The sequence below is a fragment of the Epinephelus lanceolatus genome, chromosome 23, assembly GCF_041903045.1.
Source record: "Epinephelus lanceolatus isolate andai-2023 chromosome 23, ASM4190304v1, whole genome shotgun sequence".
Taxonomy (NCBI): domain Eukaryota; kingdom Metazoa; phylum Chordata; class Actinopteri; order Perciformes; family Serranidae; genus Epinephelus; species Epinephelus lanceolatus.
Window position 1 is genome coordinate 18,112,892 of NC_135756.1, and position 26,130 is coordinate 18,139,021.

At 38.4% G+C, this 26,130-nt stretch overlaps 1 protein-coding gene across 4 annotated transcripts in view; it reads right to left on the minus strand.

Annotated features, from left to right (window-relative positions):
- The window catches only part of ptpn12 (protein tyrosine phosphatase non-receptor type 12), an 84,283-nt gene continuing 58,153 nt past the window's right edge, over positions 1-26,130 (minus strand). The window contains exons 13-18 of one of the 4 annotated variants that reach the window (XM_033614637.2): positions 24,320-24,494; positions 22,032-22,980; positions 14,858-14,929; positions 12,655-12,708; positions 8,317-8,400; positions 1-5,876 (exon numbers count right to left, since the gene is read on the minus strand). In XM_033614637.2, the coding sequence (XP_033470528.1) occupies positions 5,815-5,876; positions 8,317-8,400; positions 12,655-12,708; positions 14,858-14,929; positions 22,032-22,980; positions 24,320-24,494 (1,396 nt within the window). In that variant the 3' untranslated portion in view covers positions 1-5,814. Of the gene's footprint in view, positions 5,877-8,312; positions 8,401-12,654; positions 12,709-14,857; positions 14,930-22,031; positions 22,981-24,319; positions 24,495-26,130 lie in introns of all 4 variants that reach the window. The other 3 variants (XM_033614639.2, XM_033614640.2, XM_078165145.1) reach the window with 3 other exon arrangements.

Consider the following 26,130-nt stretch of genomic DNA (forward strand, 5'->3'; position numbering starts at 1 on the left):
TTTACTTAATGTTCATTTTTACTGATTGATTTCTGCAACATACAAACATTTTGTGTGTGTTTATGTTTGTGTGTGTGGAAAGAGGGACACAAGGTGTGTGTGTGTGTGTGTGTGTGTATGTGTGTGTCTGAGGGGGCGGGCTGAACGAGAGTCCCACAGGAGGCAATGAGCAAGCAGCAGCGAATCACATCGCTCACGCTCACGCCGCTAACGATGATTGGAGGAGAGAAGGAAAAGGGGGGGAGGGGCGGGCTCTCACTTAAAGGCACAGGTGGGCTCTTTTCTGAGATCGAGGCGAGTGTGCATGTGAAGGGGTCACGTAAATAAAACAGAAAGAAAGAAATGGAGTATTGGAGAAACAAATGATAACGATTAAAAGACAGTTTTTCCCAGCATGTCTAATAGTCAGTTTACGTCGGATTTTGTTACTTTCAACCGCCAACAATTTAGAGATGGATCACTTAAAGGGGACCCGTTATGTTTTTCCTCATCTTCTGTCATATATATAGTTACAATGTCAATGTTTGTATTAAATGTTTTAAATAAAGAGGTAAACGTCTGCTAAAGTAATCACTGTGGGCAAAAACCTCAGCTTTAAGACTGTTCTGAATACTGTTAACGATTTTTTCTACTTTCAAGACAAGCTACGTCCGCTCGTGATGGATTTTATTATACGGTCATCTGCTTCAAGCTCGCTAATGCAGGTATCTACATGATGTAGCCTACACTGCTACATGTAGCTGCATGCTAACGTCAGGCAAACCTGCTGGAAAATGTCAAGTTGAGTTTATAATCTTTTAATGATGAATTTAATGTGAGAAAATGCAACTAAACACACTTATTTCCCCACTGCAAATGCATTGCTACATGTAGCCACATGCTAACGACAGGGAAACTTGTAATCTAGGTTGTGTATGTTGTTAATTTCTTCCCAATGATAGATCATATTTCTGTTGGAACACTTCCAGTTGTATTTCGAAGCTTTTTTCATTGATTTCAACAGTGGAGAGTGCGAACATACACAGTAATTTCCCGACTGCAAATACATGTGTATGTGTAGCAACATGCTAACGCCAGAAAAACTTGTAATCTTAGTTGCTGATGTTATTAAATTCTTCCTGATTTGAGATCATATTCCTGCTGGAACATGTCCAGTTGTGTGTAGAAGCTTTTTTTCGTTGATTTTAATGGGTGAAAGTGCGACTGTACACCGTCATTTCCCAATTGCAAATACACTGCTACATGTAGCCACATGCTAACATCAGGGAAACATGTAATCTTGGTGGTCAAGGTCATATTCCCGCTGGAACATGCCTGGTTGTGTTTAGAAGCTTTTATTGGTGATTTTTCACGGCAGGAGGTGCTGCTATTCTCTGTTACAGTCATTCCCCAGCTGCAATGAAGGCGCAGAGACACTGAAATACAGAACAGAAATACAAATCAGAGCAGCCTCGGCTTAAAGATACCGGCGCTAAAACGGAGTGTTTCAGACAGAGGGTGAACAGAGGTGTTCCAGCACAGACAGTGTGACGAAAATTAAGTGATTTTTGAACATTAAAGCATGTAAACATGTTCTGGCAGAAACCCAACATACAAGTATGAACCCGAATATGAGCATAATAGGTCCCCTTTAAAGTGCTGGCACACAGACATGTTGAAATCGGCAGCCTTTTAAAAATTAAAAAGGCAGAGACAGGGTGGGAGGCAAGGGGGATGAAAGAGAGAAAACAGCAGGGGAAGTACTAAGGAAGCAAAAAATAATGAGATGCTCCTTGTCCAGAGCAGGAGATCCATCTCTGTTGCATGTTCTACATTAAAAGAGCCGAGAGACAGAAAGGAAGAAATCAAAACATGTGGGGAAAAAAATAATAAATGTAAAAAATAAAAAGACGAAGGTGAAAGGAGAGTATGTGAGAAGCAAAGAGAGGAGTTGGGGGGGGGGTTTGAGCAGTGGACTTGTGACGCAACAAACAACCGCGTATACAAAAATAACTTTTAAAATACCATTTACAAAAAACGACCATTATTATTATTATTATCATTGTCATTAATATTATTATTACAATCTTATTCAAAGCCCGTTGTAGCTATCTGAAAGGGGGCCAGCTGGCAGTCGACACTTTTCCTCTGCCAACCAATTAAAACAAGAATTTCTCAATCTTTGTAAGCATATAACTCGAACATAAAAATAAAAACAACCCTGAAATATTTGCCAGAAGCAAAAAAAAAAAAAAAGAACAAAGGGCAGCAGAATAATTTACAGTTTGAAGGGAAACACTGTGTAGGGGAGGAATCATCATCATCATCATCATCATGCACTGACTTTCTTACATCTTCTGTTAATAAGAATATTTAAAATAACAAAAACAAAAATCTGAAATATTATATACCTAAACTGCCCTGTACAGTTTTTTATCTTTATAAAACAATGCATATACGGTATAGTTATGGTAGCTAATGAAGGAGAAGTTAGCAGAGAACAATAAGGAGAAAACAGTAGTCCTGGGTCCCTATCATCATTGTCTCACACATACAGAGGCAGGTACAGTATGATTTCTTTTAAATTTGGTCGTCGCATGAAAAACCACACAAGTCTCATCTGTGGTTGTTACGGGAAGCCAGACTATTTCTCAATCTGTCAAGTCCCATAGGAGTTTCAGGTGATGTCTAACATTCCTACTCTGAAACACTGAGTAAAATGACTTGCATGGTTGTTCATCCAACAGGAAATGGAGACTGTCAACAGAAAAAGCAAAGGGTACAATAACAGAAAGACAAAAACAAGACAGTGCTGAGGAAAATAAAAAGAAGTAAACAGCAAAATTGAGTCCCGATAACGACCAAGAGAAGCAGAAATACACCGATAGACGGAGAAGTGAACTGAAGAGAGCAATTAAAGAGGACTGTCATTGGCTGTCTTCTCTGAGAGGCGGACTAAGGCAGGCTCATGGTCCCAGCAGTGAGAGCCAGAGTCACAGAGCTGATCAGTTTGGTCATTAATGGCGTGTTTTAAGGTCAATTTAACCCCATTATGACTGACAAAAGCAGACTTCCTGGAAACTTAGCTTCAAATGTTGTATGTTTTAACTATTTTCTGACTTTTCTAACTAATCTTTTGTGATCTTTTCTATTGTGAATTATTGGAGAAGGGAACATCACTCTTTGGTTAAACATTTGTAAATCAGATGTAAGACGTTAAGAACTCCTTAATCTCTATTCTCAGTTTCTCTGCATTCAGCTATGTTTTCTAACGCCACATGATGTCAACGTAGTGATTACTGTCCTCTGCCACTGAATTAAAAGATATCTAAAGGAACACTTCAACATTTTCTTTGCATCTTTGCTTTTTTTCCTGTGAGTTAGAAGAGAAGAGTGACACCACTCTCGTGTCTGTACAGGAAACATGAACGTACAGCTAGCAGCTGGTTAGCTTAGCTTAGCATAAATGCTGAAGATAAGGGGAAAAGCTGGCCTAGCTCTGTTTAAAGTAGAGCTGCACAATAAATATATTTTTTTAATGGCACCACAATGTCGACATCTGCGATAAACACATCTCGAAAGACCTATTGAACATGAAGGTACAGCTTGCAGCTAGTTAGCCTAGCTTAGCATAAATACTGGAAACAGGGTAACAAGCTTGCCTCTGTACAAAGGTACTAAAGTCCACCTACCCACATCTGAGCAACTCACTAAAAAAGCACACATGTACTGCAAACGTGTAATTATCTAGACCAGTGGTTCCCAACTGGTGGGTCGCAGTCCAAAAGTGGGTCGCGGGTCCATTCTGACTGGACCGCAAGTGACTTGTGAATGTGACAAGTTTGTAAAAACACACTTTAAGTACAGTATATTGAAATGCTGTGTCCTCCTGGAGAGTGAGTGACTAACTGGACAGAGACAGCAAACTAGCTCGACAATATGGCCAAACATTAGTATGACCCTGAATATATATCCTATGTGGACCTAGAACGAATGACTAAGGAGACATCTGGACCCCATGGCCAGACCAGTTGAGAACCACTGATCTAGACATTACCTGGAGGAGCTGTATGTGAGAACAGAAATGTCCGAATCAGTTGGATCAGACATTAAACGGACTTTAAACTGCCAGCTCCCTTGTATAGAGTCTGTGTTAATGTCCGACTGAGCCTATTTGTGAAGCTGGCAAGTGTCCGGAGAATTCACAGTGGGAGCATTGATGATGTTTCCATCATGCAGATTGCACAAAATCGGAAGAAAACAAACATCCAAAGGTTAAGATGAAGGGTAATTTATACGAAGATGGTAACAAAAATGTCTAACTGGAGAAGTGATGAGATTTAGGGACTTGTGTTGGTAAGGGTCAAAGCTGAAGTCGTCAGACAAATTCAAGGAACAGCAAGAGAATCTGTTGTTTATGACCAAATTACAAACTGGCTACTTGAATGCGGTGTAATCTGCGTCATGTCCTACCTCCTGCACGCCCTACCCAGGCACCCCTCATTGCCTAAACCAAATGGAGCATTTCTTGTTGTATGCTACATTTGTGAAAGAGAAACTCCGGACGATGTCCAAATCTGATTCTCAGGACATGGTCTGGAGTATAAATGAGAAAACAGTTTAATTTATGCCACATTTATTTACTCTGTGCATACACTGAAGTTTTAAAACCACAATTTACATGTTTCCAGCCTTTATGATAAGCTAAGCTAAAATAAGCTAAGCGTCTTTAGGTTTCAGCTCCACATACACGAGAGTGGTGTAAAACTTGTCATCTAACTCACAGCAGGAACTAAAAATGTGGAACTATCCCTCTAAAAGCCACAGAGCAGGACTCTGGAGCCAATGGCTGCTACTGACCACTGCAATGACCAAACTATCAATCCATGACTCTGGTAAACAGGGAGGTCAGCAGCATAGACACATAAAGTACTGGAGCTGACATGACTGCAGCTAATACAGGAGTAAATCCTACAGGAGACCACAACGGAGGCGAGGAACAGGTAACAGTCAGCTGGAGTACTTGTGTTTCTATGCTGGTCCTTTGTAATGTAGCACCAGCACACAGAAAGAGGGAGAGAGGAAGAGACAGAGAGAAAGAGTACCCTGGCAACCTGTACATACCCAACAGAAAAGGTTGCATCATGGGTAACAGATTATCTAGGTTCGCTTTGAAGATTGTTGTTCATTCAGTAGGAGGAAGCAGACACCGTCTGGGAGTTGAGTTAAACCTCAGGAATAGGAATCAGCTTCCCACAGTAGCTTTTCTGATTAAAGATAATTCCTGATTTATGATGAAAAAAAATACTTTTTTCTCATTTGGCATGAAAGAAAATTTCTGTTTAACACCTAAGGGCTCCACATACACCTCTATTCATTTAGTCACACACATTCTCATGATGTGTGTGAAGCCAGAGAGAGAAATAAGAGCTTTTTTAATCTACTCTCAAGTCACTAGAAACAGGAAATAAACAGGAATTATTCTTTAACCATCAACAGGAAAATAACCAGACTGATCCCAGGTCAGCGTCTAGAGAAGTGAAAACCTCTAATATCAGCAAGCTGAACAGGAAAATGTGGACAAAACCACTTGACCAGTAAGTGTTCTTCTGCTTTGCACAGTGGCACTTTGAAGGAAGGACTGAGGAGGAGGAGGAGGAGGAGGAGGAGGAGGTGTTGCACAGAGTTACACAGAAGGTGTTTCTATGTAAAATTGTGATGTTTGTCTGTGTAGCATCTATCAACTAGGTTTTTGGACCAGCCAGGTGAGATTGGTAGAGTCCATCTCCTGACAAGGGAGGACACTGTTGGTGGACGGGCAGATAGATCGTCCCATCACGTCCACTCCAGGGGGGGTTCCCGAGGGCCTTTGGGCTGAATGCAGCGGTTACCGAACCCTGTCAGAAGATGGAGAAGAAGTTCTTAGCTGGGCTTGTTTTGCTTTGAAGGGATAGTTTGGATTTTTTTAAATCAGACTGTATGAGGTACTTATCCATCGTCAGTGTATTACATACAGCAAAACGTATTTAGACACCCTAAAAAAAATCAGTCTAAGTGTACACTACATATAGAATATTTTCACTGCTTCACCTTGACCTAGACTGCCTTTTTCGACAGGGAATTGAATCTATATTCTCTCAAAAGCCCCCACACTCATTTGACAAAAACATTTTACCTCTCAGAACACAGACGCTGCTGATCTACTGCTGCCTCGATAGGTTTGTTTGTGTTATTGTGCGACCTTGGTGAATCCCAACTAACTATTTAAAACACTGAGGGCACACAATAGTTTCTTTGCGCATGACGTCAAACATCAGTTTGCTGTCCAGATCGAGGGTAGGCAACTGTAAGCCAAGACTATCAACCCGAGAAAAATGCTTGATTTGCGCTGATTATTAGAGGTGTAATGATCCATTGATCTGGATCAATGTATCGGCTCAGTGATCAATGATCCAGTATGATCAATGCAAAATGAAAATATCAATCTATATTGTCATCTTTGGGATACGCTTTTATTTTGAAAGTCTGTCACTGTCAAACAGCACAGGCAGATGTGAAGCAGCTAAGAGAAAGACGATGAGGATTACATTATTTACTCTGGGAATAAATTAGCAGTGTTTGAAAGCCCTGAAGGCTATGTGAGTCAGTTTACGCGGACTTAAGTGGTTACAATTACTTACATTATTTAGGCTATGTGTTGTTTTTATTTTTTACGGCAAAAAGCAAAAGAGAAACGGGTTGCTGTGTCTTCAGTAACAGATAAATGGGCAGATATTATCGTCTCATATAGATCTTAGACCCTAAAATCGAATTCAACTGAAATTGTATCACGGCAGACTTTGTAATTTTGGCAAATATTGCATCGTTGTCCAAAGAATAGATATCGTATTGTGATGAAATTGGTGATTTTCAAATCCCAATTTGGTTCATCGTTCAAAAAGAGGGGACACTTCAAGTCCAAAAAAAAACAAACCCCTCACTTAGAAACAGCAGCAGATGTGGATCATAAACCTCCATCTTCAGTCTGGAGGTGCCGAGTCAGCTAATGTCAAATGTTAAGGTCAAAGTGTTGTTTTAAACACAGATTTTTAATGGTGCTTCACCAAACCTCTGGGGACGATCAATCAATTAAGTAGACCATCGCAGCTAAAATTAGCTAGCGTTACCCTGACAGCAGTGCATCCATGTACAGAGCTGAAATATAAAAGACAGTTATACTCAAGCACATTTACTCCCCCGGCCAAAAATGGCCAGCAGTCGTTTCAGCCGTGAACCCAACTGCACATGGAATAAATAATTATAGTTCTCTGGACTCTTGGACGCTTTTCATCAGCTTGCCATGTAGTGTTAGGGGGTCTGAGGGATGAGGTCATTTGTAATGACGATAATGTTCACAAAGGGCAAAACCAGTCAAGCTTTGCGAAAAATCACTTATCTAGATTTTTTATTGATCATATAGAAGATGAGTTTACATTTCTGACTATACCTGCTGCCTGCACGTTCATTCAAACCTTTTATGAAGTCACATTCCTCTATATCCAATTCACACAGCATATGGATTTGTCACTTCCTGCCCTCCACCTGAATTTCACGAGTCACAATAGTCACATGATTTCATAAAGGCAATAACATAAATTTACTAATGGGTCGAGGCAGCAGTTGACCAGCAACACCGGTGTTCTGTGAGGTAAAATTACTGTTTTTCTCAAAGGAGTCTGGAGGCTTTGGAGAGAGCGATATAATGGCTTCAGTTCCCCACCAGAAAGGGCTGTCTGACGGTTAGATAAAGTGGTGAAAATAACCCAAATATGGTGTAAACTTAAATTGACTAAACATGTTTTGCTGCTTCCCCTCGTCTGCAGCAGTACATCAGTTAGATTCTGTGGCGGTACCCCTGTCTGCTTCTCCAAACAGGAGGTATGCCGACCGCCATCTACTGAAGGTAATACACTTTCAATGGACAAGTACCTCATACAACCCCACTTCAAAAATTCCAAACAATCCCTTTAAACAGAATGAATCAAATCCAGAAAATGTCTTCCACCTGGAGGAGAGTGTGCCTTCAATTCTTGCCTGGTCTCAAAACCATCAAACATTTTCTGCACATGCAGCCTAAAGCTACATTTCCAATCAGCACAAGCAATGCCACACATCACAAAAAAATGATGACATTAATATAAACCATGTTTGTCAGCAAAGTTTTCTGCACTGAGACTAAAAAAAAAAAAAAAAAAAAACATTACTTGTGCAAATAACATTCTGTGACACGTAGAAACCTGACAGTCAGAAATACACTGACAAAACATGTGTAGGAGGTACGACAGCAGACTTACCCACCCAGGTCTGCCTTGCTGTCTGTCGCTGTGGTGCCAGCAGATGCAGGGTCAGCTGGAGACATCTTCTTAACACACTCTGACACATCTGCACAAAAACACATACATATACAGATTAACGGGGTGGAAGTGTCGTGTGAACATCAGCTGTGTTCAGTGCTCGGTCAGAAGGTGTTGTATAACAGTTTTAGTGATGTAAGACACATTTAAACTGCATTTATCTATCTGAGGTGCTCCTTAATTTATTATAATTATCACCATATTGTTATTATTTCTATTTCACTGTGACCATGTAAAGATCCAGTGTGCAGGATTTAGGGGGATATATTGGCAGAAATGGAATATAATATAATATAATAAGCATGTTTTCTTTAGTGTATCATCACCTGAAAATAAGAATTGTTGTGTTTTCATTACCTTACGCAGGATTTATACTTCTATGTTGAATCGACGCTGTAGCCAGAAATGTAACTACACGTCGCGGTGATGCAGACCTAAATTGTGAAAACAATGAAGCCTCCACAAAAATAGCATTTTCTGTCTTGTGTGTGATTTATCCTGGCTTCATATGAGCAGAGGAAAAGTCCGCTAGTCACTTGGCTAATTTATACAATGTGAAATGCCATAGGCTTGTGCTAATAACATTAGCATGTTATATTTGTGTGGAAAACGTATTTAGTATAAGACAATTGTTTTGTCAGTGAACCTTGTGAGTCGTAATGGAGCCAAATCTTCTAACGTTACCTTTGTTAAATGTTGCTGTTGTCCCTGGTTTCATATGAGAAGAGGAAAAGTCCGCTAGCCACTTGGCTAATTTATACAATGTAAAATGCCATAGGCTTGTGCTAATAATGTTAGCATGTTATATTTCTGTAGAAAACATGTTCAGTATAAGACAGTTGTTTTGTCTGTGAACCTTGTGAGTTGTAATGGAGCCAAATCTTGTAACGTTACCTTCGTTAAATGTTGCTGTTTTCTCTGGTTTTATATGAGTAGAGGAAAAGCCCTGTAGCCGCTAGCTAATTTATACAATGTAAAATGCCATGGGTTTGTGCTAATAACGTTAGCATGTTGTATTTGTGGGGAAAATGTGTCCAGATAAAGTCAAGTGTTGTCTGTGAATGCTGCGAGTTATTGTGAAGCTGATTTGTGTGTTTGCGTTTGAAATTGTGGCTATTAAGCCATGTTTAATGTGTGTTTAATGTGTGTTTTGATCAACTAAACTTCACAGCACTTCACAGAAACCCTGCAGCCGACTAGTGTTTTGGAGGTGTAATTGCAGAATGAGAAGATTCAGCTGGTTGCAATCTGCAGTCCTCACCACTAGATGCCACACTATCCCTTTAACTTCAATCTAGCCTGTGCTGGAAATACTAAACAATATACTGGATAAGATTTCTACTCACTGTTCATTAAATAATCAGGTTTGGCTTGATATCTCTTTATGTATTCATGTGATACATTTTTGGCTACTTTAACACATGCAGGCCTCGGGGCCAAAATAGCCTCATTTGATCTGCACCACAACTTTAACCTTCAGATGCACATAGCACCACATTACACCCATGTGTGAGCGAAATACACACATGGAGTTTCACATGCTGATAAAACATTTGTTCTGCCAAGAAACTTAGTTCATGACATTTGAAGGCCGGCTATCAGCGGGAACTTTAATGAAACCACGGTCCTTTTATTCTCCATAAATGCTCCTATTGAGTTATGTTCATAGCTTCTAAAAAGAATCATTACAGGATTCCAGTCAAACTGTTATTCCCCTTCGATTAGTCTGTCTCTGTCACAGACACGCACGCACTGAAACTACTGAAGCACTAAATTGGCAGTAGCCGTCACCACACAGTCCCCACAGCGCGGGAAAGCACACACACACATTTTTCATTTCACCTCTCGATAGACATGTTTTATCTTTTCCCCTTTTCTGTCTTTCTGTATCTCTTCCTGTCTCCTTATTACTCACTCCCTCGCTCTTACAGCTGCCCTTTTGAGAAATGCTGTCAGTCTTATTGTGCGCGGGCTAATTTGTAAAACGCTGAAGATCTGTCTCCTGCTCTGCTCCACTGAATAACTACCGTGAATACACATAAACACAAGGACAAACACGCAGACACTCCTCTGCACAGAGCAGCATGCAGACCTACAGTACAGGCCAAAAGTTTGGACACACCTTCTCATTCAATGCGTTTTCTTTATTTTCATGACTATTTACATTGTAGATTCTCACTGAAGGCATCAAAACTATGAATGAACACATGTGGAGTTATGTACTTAACAAAAAAAGGTGAAATAACTGAAAACATGTTTTATATTCTAGTTTCTTCAAAATAGCCACCCTTTGCTCTGATTACTGCTTTGCACACTCTTGGCATTCTCTCCATGAGCTTCAAGAGGTAGTCACCTGAAATGGTTTCCACTTCACAGGTGTGCCTTATCAGCGTTAATTAGTGGAATTTCTTGCTTTATCAATGGGGTTGGGACCATCAGTTGTGTTGTGCAGAAGTCAGGTTAATACACAGCCGACAGCCCTATTGGACAACTGTTAAAATTCATATTAAAAACCTGGAGAAAACCCACGCTGACACGGGGAGAACATGCAAACCCAGAAAAGGGGGATGGAACCAGGAACCCTCTTGGTGTGAGGCGACAGCGCTCACCACTGCACCACCATGCCACCTATAATTAATCATGTGATTTAGAAATTATCCCCCAATGTCTGTGTCTCAAGTGACACATTTGCACGGGATAAGCAAAGTCTGTATTTTACTGGAATTTAATTTATTTATCTCCCAAATATGATGACAAGGCTCAGTGAATCATATAAATTGGCACCCAAACTCTAATTTATTTTAATTAATAATGCAGCCTTTATAATTCTCAACCTGAAAAGAGGCAGAAAAAAGGCGCAAAAAAAAAAAAAAAAGCAAAACAGGAAAATTTACAACCCCAAATTCACATGTGACTAATATTATCACATGACCTCTGTGTTTGTTCGTCAAAATACAGTACTGGTATCACCAGGGGACTTATGGGATTTAGAAAGTACCCCCAAAGCCTGTTCTTCTTGCGGTGCATTCACATGGAATAACCAGTGTGTATTTCACTCAAATTTACTGGCATTATTTCAGAGATACACAACAACAAAACAACAACCAGCACCACTAGTGATGATGCACAGTGTCAACCTCCTTTTTAATGTGGCTTAATCAAACAGAACAGATTCTGCCACTAACTATCACGTCATTCATCTCTCCATGCTGTGTAGTAAGATGAGCCTCCCGAATTTGCACCCAAAATGTTGCCATAACTTTCATTTAGAATTGCCAACACAGCCTCCGTAATTCTCAACAAGGAAAGAGGCAGAAATGAGGCGTAGAGAAACCTGAAAACCTTAAGACCAAACCCCAAATCACAGAGATGCCAATTCAGATATGTCCAATATTGCCACATGACATTTGTGTTTGGCGAAATATGACAGGTAATTTGCGGTGGAATCTTTACTTGTCAAATTGACAAAACAAACATGGCAGATTCACACGGGATTAAGATCACATAAGACCTCTGCAATTATTACAAATTATGAGTGGTCCCCAGGTAATACTGGTCCCCTGTGAACAGAGCTTCAGAGTGATTCCTGAAGCACTGTCTCTGAAGACATTAACACTTGTAGCCAGTGTGTTTACCAAGTGTGCTAAACTGAATGCACGTTCTCTGATATACACTTAGTTTGCGACTTAATAACACACTTCTAGCAAAACATGGGTATCATTGTTTTTTATCTTCGACTGCACTTTTGTTGTTTGAGGAGTGTTACAACATTTGAGGAGGAAAACAAAACTATTCACCCTTATTAATACTGTTGGTAGGAATAGACTACATACTCTACTTATTTGAATACCTGTGTGTGTGTGTGTGTGTGTGTGTGTGTGTTTTCTACATGTACAAAACCTTACTGCAAACAGCTGTGCCCTGCAGACAGACACAAGCCACAAATGTTTCCATTTATTCTGTCCGTGTGTAGTTGGTACTTTGTGTGCTTATTTACATAATTATTTGTACTGTGTTGATGCAGAAACACAGTTTTGAAGGGTTTTGCAAGAACTGTTTGCTTGTGCAAGAGACACATCATGTTTTGGTTCAGTGTATGTTTTGGTTCAGTGTGGTTAGCGTGTAGAGTTTTGCGATAAAAGCAACCAGATAATAAACTGTAAGATCACAGAAAACCTCTGTATTTATTACAAATTACTCAAGGTCCCCAGGTAACACCAGTCAGAAGCTAACAGGCTAAACAGACAGAAACAAGCAGCTATGATGATGTGTGTGTTCATACCTTTATTTGAGCCACTCCATTCAGCTGAGGCTGACGTTTTCACCTCCACAGGGTCTGACAGAGAGAGCAACACACAGAGTGAGTATCACAAAGACAGAAGTGATGACAAACAAACAAAAACTTCACTTTGACACACATCCTCACACATTCATACTTTTCAAACTCTCTCCTCTATTAAGCCATCCTCTCGTCAATACCTCCAATTGTGGCAGAAAACTGAGAGCTCGACTGATCTCTGATCACAAACAGCAGATGATTACAAAGAGAAGACACATTTAAGAAATGATATTAAAGCCTCATGACATTGTTCCAGCTTTCTACTGTGTCACTGTACCCTCAATACATTCATGTACCTAAATACACCCACTTCTACATCACTATACAAGCGACAAACTACAGCTGTGCCCCAGCTCCATACTACACACACCAAATGTAGATGAAAACCAAGACTAAAACTAAAACTAACAGCAAAAAAGAACAAATCCACCATGAAACTAAAATAAAAAAGAGTTGTGTGTAAAATCTGCCTTGTTTTTTCCCTCTGTGCATTCTGTGCTAACTGAACCATTTTGTCCTGTCCTTGTCCGGCGATGCAACATGTAGTGAACGCCGACTGCTGCAAAACCTCAGGGGGGGGGGGGGATTGATATCCAAACTAGATTTTCTGCAAATGGCTTAACTAGCAGGTAGAAAGCAACTACAAATGAAGGCTTTCCTCACAATACTTGAAAATTAACACTAAAACTGAATAAAAACAAAACTAAAACTAAGGTTATCAATGTAAAAATATAAATATGACTATGTATGCCTTCTTACAACTAAACGAAAATCAAAAAACAAAATGAAAAACTATTAAAAATTTTAAAATAATAGCAAATTAGTATTAAGAGCAGTGCTAATCTTTCTAGTGTCAAGTTTATTCAGTGTGTATACAAGAAATCAACACATCATTCTTTTATACGAACAGTAAATGATAATAATAATACACCTGACATATATTGGACATCACTGCCAATAAGGAGACAGCAAAATTATTATTTAGGATTGATTAAGATTTAATAGTTTGACATATTTCTAGACCTGTTTTAAAATCATCCACATTAGCTTTTTTCTGCTGTGTAGAATGTGGGAAAAGGTGTCCATCAAAAGTACACTATAAATTATTATTATTATTATTATTATTATTATTATTATTTTATTTTTTATTGTTATTATTAATATTATTATTGTAGTTTTAAATGTTTCTTTTATCATAACAAAACATGGTATTGGCATGCTTCTTTTCCATATAAACATACATAATGCCAACAGACAAAGGAACAATACACAAAAAAATAGATAAAAAATAAATAAACAAAATGAAATAAAATAGAATTAAATTAAAAAAATAAATAAATAAAAAGGGGGCAAATTAAAACTAATAATAATATAATAAAAATAAAATTAAAATAAAATAAGTTAAATCAAATAATAATAACGAAAAATGTACTATGTATGCTGCCTGTTTTGAGTATTTTTTTATTTTGTCAGGTATCTGTGTGTAGTATGGATTGAGACACAGCTTGTCACTGATCCTTCACAGATAGACTTTCCAAAACCACTGCAGGTCAGAAATGCTGCCAATGGCGCCCTCTAGTGTTGTAAAACTAATAAAGCCTCTCGTTAAAGATAGGAACTTCCTTTCTGACACAACACTGAAAATGTTTCAACTCCTTTTTCTCATCTGCTCTCATGTGGTTGAACGTTTGAATACTACACAGGGAAAAAGGGAAGAGCAGAAGGCAACAGGGTGGCCAAGTTATTGAAGACACCATCCTGTGACAGAGAGGACGCAGGTCTGATACCTGCAACATGTGCGTCCATCTGTCTGTTTGAAGCCAGGATGACAGAATGAGGCCCTACCTACATGTTCATACACGGTGAGGCACCAGTTGAGAGGAGCAGATAAAATGGGAATAGACGACGTTTTCCAGCTCCTATCAGAGGCTAACAACTGTATCAAACAACAGCTGCTCATCCTTCACTCACACTAATAAAGCCTAATAAAGTTTTAAAATTCACAAACTTCCATCAGAGTCTCACACTCACTGATCCGTCCACCATCTTTGTCCAGCTATAACAACACCAGCTGTATCCAGGAGGTGACCCAGTGAACCCACAGCACTGGGAACACACCTGTGAATCTCGACCAATGCAAACGCACCTGTGGCCAGCAGGAAGGACTCAGGGGTTCTCGCAGGGAGGGGGGGAGGGGAGTCATCGCTGTCCCAGCAGTCTGGGTTAAAAAGGTCAGAGGTCAAATGAGAAGCAACGTTAATCACTGGCCCGAGAAGAAAGACAAAGATATCGAGAGCAGTCAGATGTAAACGATGCAACTCACATTTGTTTCCTGCTCTAATGAAAGCTGAACATTAGATACACAAATAATAAAACTGGTTTATTACAAACGTTTAAAAAAAATCTGTTACGTCACCTTGAAAGGCAAATTTAAAACAACAAAGGCCTTTACTTTATTTCTTTGTTCAATATGTGAAAGGTCATATTTCTTTACATTTCATGACTATGAAAACCATGACTGCATATTTCAGTTTAACTTGACTATTATTGTTACTGCCAATAATATGCTGAATTATATGTCAGGTTTACTAAAAATACTGTCTATTTATATGCTGAAATTTATTTAAAAATCAAATGAAAATATTGTCTTTGCATGTTAAGAAAAAATGTAAAATTAATTTAAAAATATTGTCTATTTGTGTGTTTAAATACTTGTAAAATTGAATTAAATATTGTCTATTTATATGGTGAAATATATGTAAAATTAGATAAGAATATTGACTATTTATATATTAAAATATTTATAAAAATCCGCAAAAAAATACTGTTTATTTGCATGTAAGAAAAAAAAATGTAAAATTCAATAAAAATACTATCAATTGGTGTGTTGAAATATTTGTAAAATTCAGTAAAAATATTTGTCTATTTGTATGTTTAAATATATATAAAATTTGATGATAAATTGTCTATTTTTATGTTAAAATATGTCAAATTTAACAAAAAAATAGTGTCATTTGTGTGATGAAAACATATGTAAAATTCAATACATTACTTGTCAATTTGTATGTTGAAATATATATATATATACATACTATATATATATAAAATTCAATTAAAATATTCTCCATTTGTACATTGAAATATACGAAAAATTCAATAAAGAATAGTGTTTATTAAAAAAAAACATACAGTAGGCAGGCACTCCGGCCAGATATTTAACTCTATTTGAAATGATTTACAAAATATGGTCATTTAAAATGACTTTACATTAGGATGTATCCAATATAATTTATTTTTAGAGCTGCAGCATAGTACAACAAAACTCATATAGTCAATTACACAATGTGAGGTACTGATTTGATAAGTTTGTCAACAGTGGGCATGAAAGAGAAAAATATATATATATATTTTGTTTATTGTCTTTAAGTCTTTTTGCTTATTTGTTGCATTCTTTTTATCATTAATATTATTATTGTTATTTGTGTTCTTTGGTAAATCCCACACATGCAGACGGACAAAACTAAATCATGTTATTTTTACCATTTCTTTCTTTTGTAATTGTGTCCTGTTTTCAACAACAAAAAGTTAAATCTGCTGTTGCAGATTGTTATACATTACTTATATATTGTTGTTGTTTTTTTTTTACTTTTTTATTAATTAACAGCGATATGAAGACATCCTGGGTTAATGTCAGTATTACCTTGGCAATACTGTATCTGAATATGTCCGGACCAACAGAGCCCATTAAACTTAATAAGTTGGACTCAAACAGTGTGTTACAAGGCATTAAAAAATCTGCATGCTGCCTATTTTTAATCATCCTTTTTAATTGTAAGCAATCACATGTAACCTGAAGTATTAGTCGTGGTATCTGTAACAGACATCAGTTTTACATCTGTTGTAATGTAATGATAAATAGTAATTCACATTTAATTTATGGGACTTTTACTATTTAGCAGATTGAGTTGCATCTAAAATCACTGACATACTCCAGACAGTCATCATTACATTTCCTTAAACTCTCCTGGTCTTTTCCTCTTTAAACTGAGCATAATTTGACAGTATCTGTCTCTGTGGGACAAACTCTTACTGCGTTGCTTTAGAAAATTACCCATGGGTCATTAGTGTTATGATCAGCCCCTGCTGCCTGACAATAATGACAATGATGACTCTCTGGTGGTTCCCCCTGATATAAAGCTACTTTTATTCCACCGTCCAGTTAAAAGAAATTTGGTTCTTTTTAATTCAATCGTAATATCCAAGAAGTCATTTTGTATTACTAACCATATTATGAGTGTGTCCGTCTCTTTCTGACTGAGAGCTGGTTGGACTCTCAAAGAAGCCTGACCCAGCTGAGATTTACTCCGAGGCTCCAAGGAGTGGATACTGCCTTTGAGGAGTTTTACATATGATGTCATTAGTCTTGTTTCTTGGCAGATATCTGCCTCTGTTGCCTTTAAAATAATACTTCTTTTTTGGCTTTATAAATAAAATGGAATTGATCGTATCTAATTTATCAGCTAAAACTAATGCAGTCTAATAACAATAGCCCTGCAATAAACCCCACCTTCATGAAGGATGTAGTTTGTGGTGTTGTCAAACTGTATTGCATGATACAGAGAAGTATTTCTTTTAGCCTACCTTCCAGTAATATAAATGGGGTGGACAAAACATAGACACACCTATCAGTATAAATGCAACACAACTCAACAGCACCACAAACTGTAGCCTCCAAAATTAACCACACAGCTGACTGAACATGATAACTGTCATTAAGGTACAGTTAATTGCAATGTTATATTACACTGCATTAGCTTTGCTTAAGTGTTGAGCTGCATTGATTAGTCGATTAACTGATCGACAGAAAACTGAATAAATACAGGATTGATTTCAAGGTTATTTTATTTGTTTTTAAAGCCATACATGGCTGAGCTTCTCTGTCCCTACTCCTACTCCAGACCTCTTAGATCTTCAGATGAATGTCTTTTAACTGTCCCATGATCGAGGTTGGTGGGTCAGGGAGATCATGCCTTTGCAGACAAATTTTAAAACGTACATGTTTTCAATGGTCTTTGGTTGCCTGTAGTGGTTTTAATATGTTAGTATTTTACAATCTTATTTACATATGTAATTGTTCTTACTGCTGTTGTTCAGTTTCATGTTTGTGTACATGTTATATTGCTATACATTTGTGTGTCATTCTTTTATTTTGTACAGCACTCTGGTCGACTGTGGCTGTTTTTAAATGTGCTATTTAAATAAACTTAATTTGACTTGGACTTGATTTAATCAGTTTAGTGATGGCTCAAGCAAAAAGGCAAACATATGCTGGTTACATGCTTCTTAAATGTGAGAATGTGATGCTTTTCTTTGTCATATCTGATAATAAACTGGATATCTTTGGATTTTTGGACTGATGGCCGAATAAAAAAGACCATTTGAAGACTCATCTTGGGCTCTGGGAAGCAACACGGAGCAGGTTAAAAAAACGATGAGCAGATTAAACAAGAGTTGCAGCTCCAGTTAGGTGTACCTAATAAACTGGCTGTATATCATTTGTGATTGACTTGGCTTTATTTTACTATTACTATGTCTTATTCAGTGGTTTTAACCAAACCCATATTGCTTGCTGACGGGTACCTCACTTTATAAAACCATTTATAATTCCATGTCTAAAGAAGTCCTAACCACTTTGAAGAAAACAAGATAATGTTGTCGCTGATTAAAGTTAAGAGCTGCTAAAAAATGTAATTACAAAGTCCAACTTCAGAGGTAATGGAATAAAAAAGGAGTTTTAAGGTTGTTAGTCACTTATGGTCAGGAAATGTAGAGTTCACCTGCTTTTGTTGTTTGTTGGTTGAGTTTCAGTTTAAAAGAGACTGAATTTTGTTTACAAGTCATCAATATTACAGCAGTAAAATTACTGTTATTATTATAGTTTTATGTTTTTAGATACAAGGAACTTTTTTCATCCCCAAATTTTATCTCTTTGCTTCATATATTTGTAGTGTTTATGTATGTAATTCAAGCTTTACATGTCACCTTTTAACTGTTCATAATTCCCCCTTTTTTTTTATTAGTTTGTCACTGACTAGTAAAGTATGTTGAACTGCAATACCCTTTATAACATGTGCAATATAAATGGACTAATTCGTTGATAGTTCAACAAACAAAACAAGCAGCCACCAGCTTTACATCAACAACAAGCAGTCATTAGATTCTTGCAACCAAACAAACAGCAGCCATCAGCGTTTCATAACCGACTCCAAAGCGCGACCACAGCCCAAATAAATAATGTGCCAGAAAGCCAAGCAGACCAAAACGCAAACCAGCCCACGCCAGGACTGTGAGGCAAATGTTTCTGCATTTTGAATATTGGAAATACCTCAGGGGTGCATGATGTGTGATGCAAGGTATTTAAATGTCGACCATAACATTTGAATTACATTTGGTTATCTAACGGAGACATGTTACTGTATTCTGTGTTTTCTAAAACAACTTTAAAGTTTGTCTTCTGGTATAAAGTCAGGTAAGCTGCTGTTGCTGAACATTAAAGTACAGCAGACATTTTATTGCAATAATTGATTGACTAAATGTTATGCAACTTATTAGAGCTAGACAGGTAAATCTACCACACTGATACGACCTTATTGCAGGTATATCAGTATGGGAGTATATATGTACACCTATATATATAGTAGTAATACCGGAGTAGGTTTAAGGTCATTTAAAACATTGCTTCTGTCTCACAGTTTGTTTCATGGCCACAATTATAAAGAAAAAAGATATTACTATACGACAATACTACAAGCTGATATATTGGGATTTTTTAAACTCCTAAATATTAATACCGACGGGAGCCAAGAACGACCACGCTTGCTATAATTTTTTAATGCCGTTATCTTAAGATATGACTGATTTTGTTATCTCAAGATAGCACTGCATGTTTTCGACTGATAACAGGCCAATTATGTTGAATTCTCAACAAAAAAAAATGCAAATCTCTCAAGATAATGAGATAATAAATCACAAGGAAACAACCTCTGATTTCTCGAGATCACGGGATATTTATGGAGAACTCAATCGAGAGTGTGTGGTTCAGTTAATCACACCTGATTTCAGCTTTCAAGATCACTGTCATTATTTCGGCGAGGATTCATAACTGGCCTGTTAGAGCTTGACTGAAGTACAGTCTGATAGACCTGCACAACATTAAAAAAATATATATAATATTGCGATTATTTTAGATGGACAATGTGATTTTACTAAGACGTCATCTTCACTGGAAAAAATATGAGATGATGATGATCAGGTGATTTTTGTTGGGGTCTTTACCAAAACAAGCATGTTCTCTTACATCTGAAATATGAGGCTGGGGCATCTGTGTAGCACCACAATGCCTCATTTATAATGGTGATAACACATTTTACCTTCATCGAAAAATTGCAGCTCCTGTGATTTAGACATTGCGCTTGATCATATTTCAATTAGGTGCAGTCCATACAGTCTGATCTATAATGGATGCTCCTTGATTTGACATTTTCAGCTTAAATCCTCCATCCATATATCGTTAGTGGGTCTCTTAGGTCATCTGACAAGGACCTACTTGCTGTCCCTCGCTGCAGACTCAAAACAAAAGGTGTCTTTTAAGTCATGGCTCCAACACTATGAATCTCTTCTGTTAGGTTTACAGTCCGCGGTCTCATTAGAAAGTTTAACTAAACTAAAGACCCATCTTTTCAAAACGGCCTTTGTCCCACCCTAATCTGTCAGGTGCTTGTTCCCTGGTGTGTTTCTGTTTGGGGCCTCAGTAGGCTGTATTTGCTCCAAATATCTGTATCAGTATCAAAAATCCAGTATCAGTAGGGCTTAACAACTTAAACTACCTCTCATGGAAAGCTTCAATACACTATGTATTGTCACCAATGTCTTATTATCTTCTAGTTGTAAGAGAGCAATATTATTATGGCAATTTTAAATGTGTTGCAATATGCTGAGTATTGTGATAAAATAAACTGTGATATATTACCTTTTTTTTAAACAGCAAATTATGTCCCTAAAGTTAAACCTTTATCATCTGTTTTATCTAATAAGATTTTCAGCCTCATGTCAGCTGTTTTATTTGCAGCAAAATGTATCTAGTGGACTGAGAAAGCAATTTATTATATTATTAAAGTAGGTTACCAAACGTTTAATTTGTATTTGTCATATTAAAAATGTATATAATAAAAAAAAAAGACATTACTTGGCACTGTGTGACGATACAATATTGCTGCACAAAAATATTGCGATACTTTGCTGTATCGATTTTTAGTATTTATTAGAACATATCCTTGCTTTTATCTGAAGCAATGCTGTCTCACATTATGCACCCTCACAGTTAAATCCAAATATTCAAAAATGCAGTTGTTTCATCAAGCTTTGAACCCACTCAAGATCCAAACCGCTCCAAGCCAAAGTCTAGTTCAAACCATTCCACATCAGCTCCATCACAGCAAGAATCAGATTTCAGAATCTCACGATTTTGAAATCGACAAAAGAAGAAGGAGCGATCTCAGCCTTTACACCCCAGAGGATTAAAAAAACCACTGCGATCATGACAGCGAGCGTGACACTGCTGCTCTGTTCAACCCGACGTGCACAGAGTTGTGTATTTATCAGTCTCATGCAGTGTTGATCCTTCACCATCCAACATGCACGCAAACACACACACGTAAAATTGCAATGGAACCAAAAACACACACAAAAACAGGATTTCTTTCCCCCGTTCCCAAATCCACTCACTTAGACAAACACACACAGGCTGAAAGAGAAAAGAGAAGACTTGTTTTGACAGATGTTTGCAGCATTCCTCGCAAACCAACCAATTAGTCATACAGCCATGCTTGAAATGAGACTCACTGGAACTATCTCGCTCTTTTCTTGTTATTTCTTTCTTCCTTGTCTGCTGTTTGTTTCTCTCTGCCTCCTTCTCAGCCCAGAAATAAGAGTGGTATAACAGTGTGTGTGCTGACAGATACAACTTGTCATTAGCGTGTGGTGTGTCTAAGATATCTATCTCCTTACTGACCCTGAAATGACTCTACTCTACTCTCAGTGCCTTTACCTGAGTTTTATCAAGAACTAGACTTCTCAGAAAGACCTGACGTGACCTTCAGTGTTTAGTTGAGTTAGTTAGGTGTCTGAATCTGATTTATTTCGTTACTCCAGATGTCTGTTTTGTCTGACTTCCTGTATAGATGTCAATTGCGTCTGTCAGGAGAGCAGCCAGTTAGTTAAAGGCATTACGCTCATTAAATGAAAGCAGCTGGTTGACGTACTTGCAGTGGGTGACGGAGAGCTCTGCCCCGCGATCGACATGGGCACCACCTTCCGGACCGGCTGCTGGTCTCCATGGTGAGGGGATGCGGTTACCATGGCCGTCGCTGTGGATACATTAGTACGATAACCCTCCTTTCCCCCAGACATTTCTCCGTCCCCCTCCTCGTCCGAGTTATCCGAGTGCAGGGGGTTGGTGAAGCTCAGGGCAGTTCTAACGGGAGTAGACGAGGAGGAGGAAGAGGAGGAGGAGAGGTGGGAGGAAGAGGAGGAGGATGGAGCGACGCGGTCTGAGGAGGAGGAAGAGGAGGAGGTTTTGGGGAACTGTTTCTCCGGGCTGTTGCAGGCCTGAGACCACGCCACATGGCCGGCCTTCACCTCCGCTTTCTCCCCTCCTTGTGTCTCCCCCTTCTCGCCCTTCACAGGGAGGTGGTTTGGTCTGGCGAGGACGCCTCCGTCGGCATGACTCTCCCCACATCCACCCGCTCCGCCCTCTGTGCCCGAGTCCTCCGACAGCGAAGAGCTAGACGTCAGCAGGGAATGGCCCGAGCGGGCTTTGAAGGCGTGGGCTCTTTGCAGTCCTGCCGCGCTACTGGCTGAGCTGCTGCCGATTCCGCCTGCTACTCCCATGGAGGAGGAAGTGTCAAAACTACGAGGTCCTTCCTGTAACGGCACCTTTTTAATCTCGATGCTCAGCTTCCTCTCGATCCGAGGAGCACCGGAACATTCAACAGCCGGGGAGAGGGGCGAGGAGGGAGTCTGAGTCTGGCTTTGGCCCGATTCTGATTTTGTCGATGTTGATTTGTTGTTGTAGTTGTCGTTGAGGTCTAGATTTGAGACCTGAGTCTGCTGTTTTCGACTTTGTAGATCTTGGTCTTTCTGCTCCGAGGGACTGGTCTGTTTGTTCGGACTGGGTTCTGACTGGTTCTGCTGCTGGTCCGTGTCCTTATTCTGTAAGGAAAAGAAAACGAAAACATTTAAGCACCTTCTGCAAATGCAGCAGTCAGTATTTAGGGCAAGATGATCCAGCAATATCTTCCCTAAGTTTAAAATCACCAGATAGTTTAAAGGGTAAGTGCTGTATTTTCAACCTGGACCCTATTTTCCCATGATTTTGTGTCCAAGTCACTCATGGGAACACCAGTTTTTGAAACTGGTCCAGTATTGAGCCAGGGTGCTAAAGCTGGAGCCGCAAACCCTGCTGCAATGTAACCACTCAGGGCAATTGTGCACCTTCAATGTACGTCCGCTAAAAGTGCTTGTTTTTGCCACTGATAGGGTCAGATTGTTATTCTAAGTGTCTGACAACTTATGGAAAGGATCCCTACAGTGGTTGACCTTTTTGTTAAAGAGTAAGATCCTTTTTTTTTAAAACCAGAAACAGCCCTTAAATTGCTGTCGCCAAACCCATCAGACCCCATTTAAAAAAACGGTAATTCTATAATCATAAAACACACTTCATTTAAAGTCGATAGAAGCAATATAAAACTCACAAAAAACACCTTGGTTTGTCTTTCCACTGCTCCAACAATCATCAGCTCTGGTTTGATGGAAATAAACCCTTAATTCACCAAGTTAAATGTGAAAACATGCTGCCTCTATACACAATTAAATTACTGTTTTTTTAAATGGAGTCTGGTGGGTTTGATGATAACGAATTCTGGGCTGTTTTTGGTTGAACAAAAAGGATCTTACTCTCAAAGAAAAAGGTCTATCTCTATAGGGATCCTTTCCATAAGTTGTCAGACACTTTGAAAAACAATCTGAGCCTGTCAGTGACAAAAATAAGCACTTTTAGTTGACACAAATTGACAGTGCACAATTGCCCCGACTGGTTACATTACAGCCTGTTTCACCACTGCTGGCTGCAGCACTCAATTTCAATACTAGGCCAATGTCACAAACTGTTGTGCCCATTGGTCACTTACACCCAAAAACACGGGAAAATAGGGTCCATGTTAAAAAATGCCAAAGTTACCCTTTAACTGCAGGATTCCCAGATTAGGACAAAATGGCATGAACAAGGCAAGTCACCTCAATTCTTGTAGAAACGTGCAAATCCAAAGTATTTCTGGTTTAATATTTGCTTTAGTTACTTTAAAGCGCGATAGTTAAATTAAGAGCACAAACACACACACACACACACACACACACATACATACACAAGGTCGATGTGTGCTGTTGGGTTAATTACACAATTACACATTTACACAACAAACCTGACAGAGTATAAAAGGCTACAACACCCACCATCCTGCACATCTGTATGTTTCTGTATAAACAGACTCACCTGTGTGGTAGACAGGACGTGTATGACAGGTTTGGGGTGGTAGCGGTCGTTGTCCTGCCGTACGTTGGTGACGGTGGGGAAGGCTGAAGGGGGGGACGGGGTCAGAATAGGGGGTACGGGGTGAGGCTCCGGGGGCTGGAGTATCTCCTCCTTCACGTCACCTTCTGCCTGGGAACTAAACACAGAGACACAGAGACGGAGACACAGAGAGTTCAGTTAACAGCAAAAAGGAGCTGAAACCAGAGACGCTTTTAATTGAATGGATGTTAGACACAGAGAGACTTTTGATGTTCTTTAATAAGATGTCTGTTACACAGAAACTCCATCATTAAAACACGAAACTCAAAGCCAGAGTTGTACTGACAGGTCTGACGAGTGAGGTTCAGGCGATTAAAGAAATGAAAATGATGAAAAGGTAAGAATTTCATCAGACGGGTCGACAATCTCCAGACATTTGGACATCCATGTTTTAAATTATTCTCTGTCTAAAAAGAAATGATGATACTATGATGATGAAATGAGCTCGTACTAAATTTATTTCCTGTATGAATGAAACTAAAAGGTAGTTTCTGTTCATGTTCATGTTGTGAAGAACACTCAGTCACCACTAGGTGGCAGAATTTAAAAAAGTAGAAATGTGCTCATCTGAAATTACATCCTCAAATGTATATTTCAGCCATATTTTATGGATTTAAGGTCGACATGAACTGTTGGTGTACAGCAAACTGAAAACAGACTGAATCACCGCTGCAGAAGTTGTCCCTCTGGGTGCACTGTATTTTGTTTCTAATGTTTCAGGAGCTGCAGTGAGGAGTTGAAGACACATTCCTCAGGAGATATTCTGCTTTTATTCTGATCTTTTCTGTGCAGCAACATACTCAGGACATTGTTTGTCCAAGGTTTTGTTTGTTTGTGTGTTTTAAAGGCACATTTAATTCTCTTTTCAGATACCAAAGTGTACAAAAATATTGATGTTTCTAAATATTAACAAAGAACTCATCTATTTGGTCTGGGTTTTATGTGCTGCTTTAGAATTTTGTGGTTTTATTATTTAGGTTTATTCTATTAAGATAAGATAAGGTAATACTTTTTGCATATACAAAGCAGTATAACAAGAAAGCATCAAAAAGAAGCAAAATATAATAAAGAGACAGACTGAATGGCTGATTTTTCAATATTGACTAATGGAAGTTTAGATATTGCACAGTTTAACAATACTGATATTGCACCAGAGTGATAGACTGTAAGCACTAAAAAATAGCAAGCAAGATTGAGTGGCAGAATTTACATTACTGTTTTGTTTTTTGATATATTATTATTATTTATTCTAATGTATCTTATTTACATTTTACTATTTTATTTCATTTTTATGATTCTATTATTATTATTTATTCTATTTTATTCTATTTATATTTTGCTATTTTATTTCATTGTTATTATTAATTCATTATTATTCTATTTAATTTTATTTACATTTTACTATTTCTAACATCCTAAGCTATGTCAATCACATGTGAATCACTTTGAAATGCATTTAATTTGTTTAAAAGGTGCTATATAAATAGACTTTGACTGATTTTTATTGCTCCATCTACCAGTTACTTCAGTGAATGAGTGAGTACAATATAGTATCTGCAGTACTGCATTAGGACGTGTCTTCTATTGCACTTAGCAGTATTCAACAAAAGTCCCCCAAATGTACAGTACCGTGTAATGTGCTTTCATAAACTACTTATAAACGCACCTATAGATAAACGCAGTGTAGGTGTGTGAGTTTCGTACAGGATACTGAGGTTGCAACCAAGCTCGCC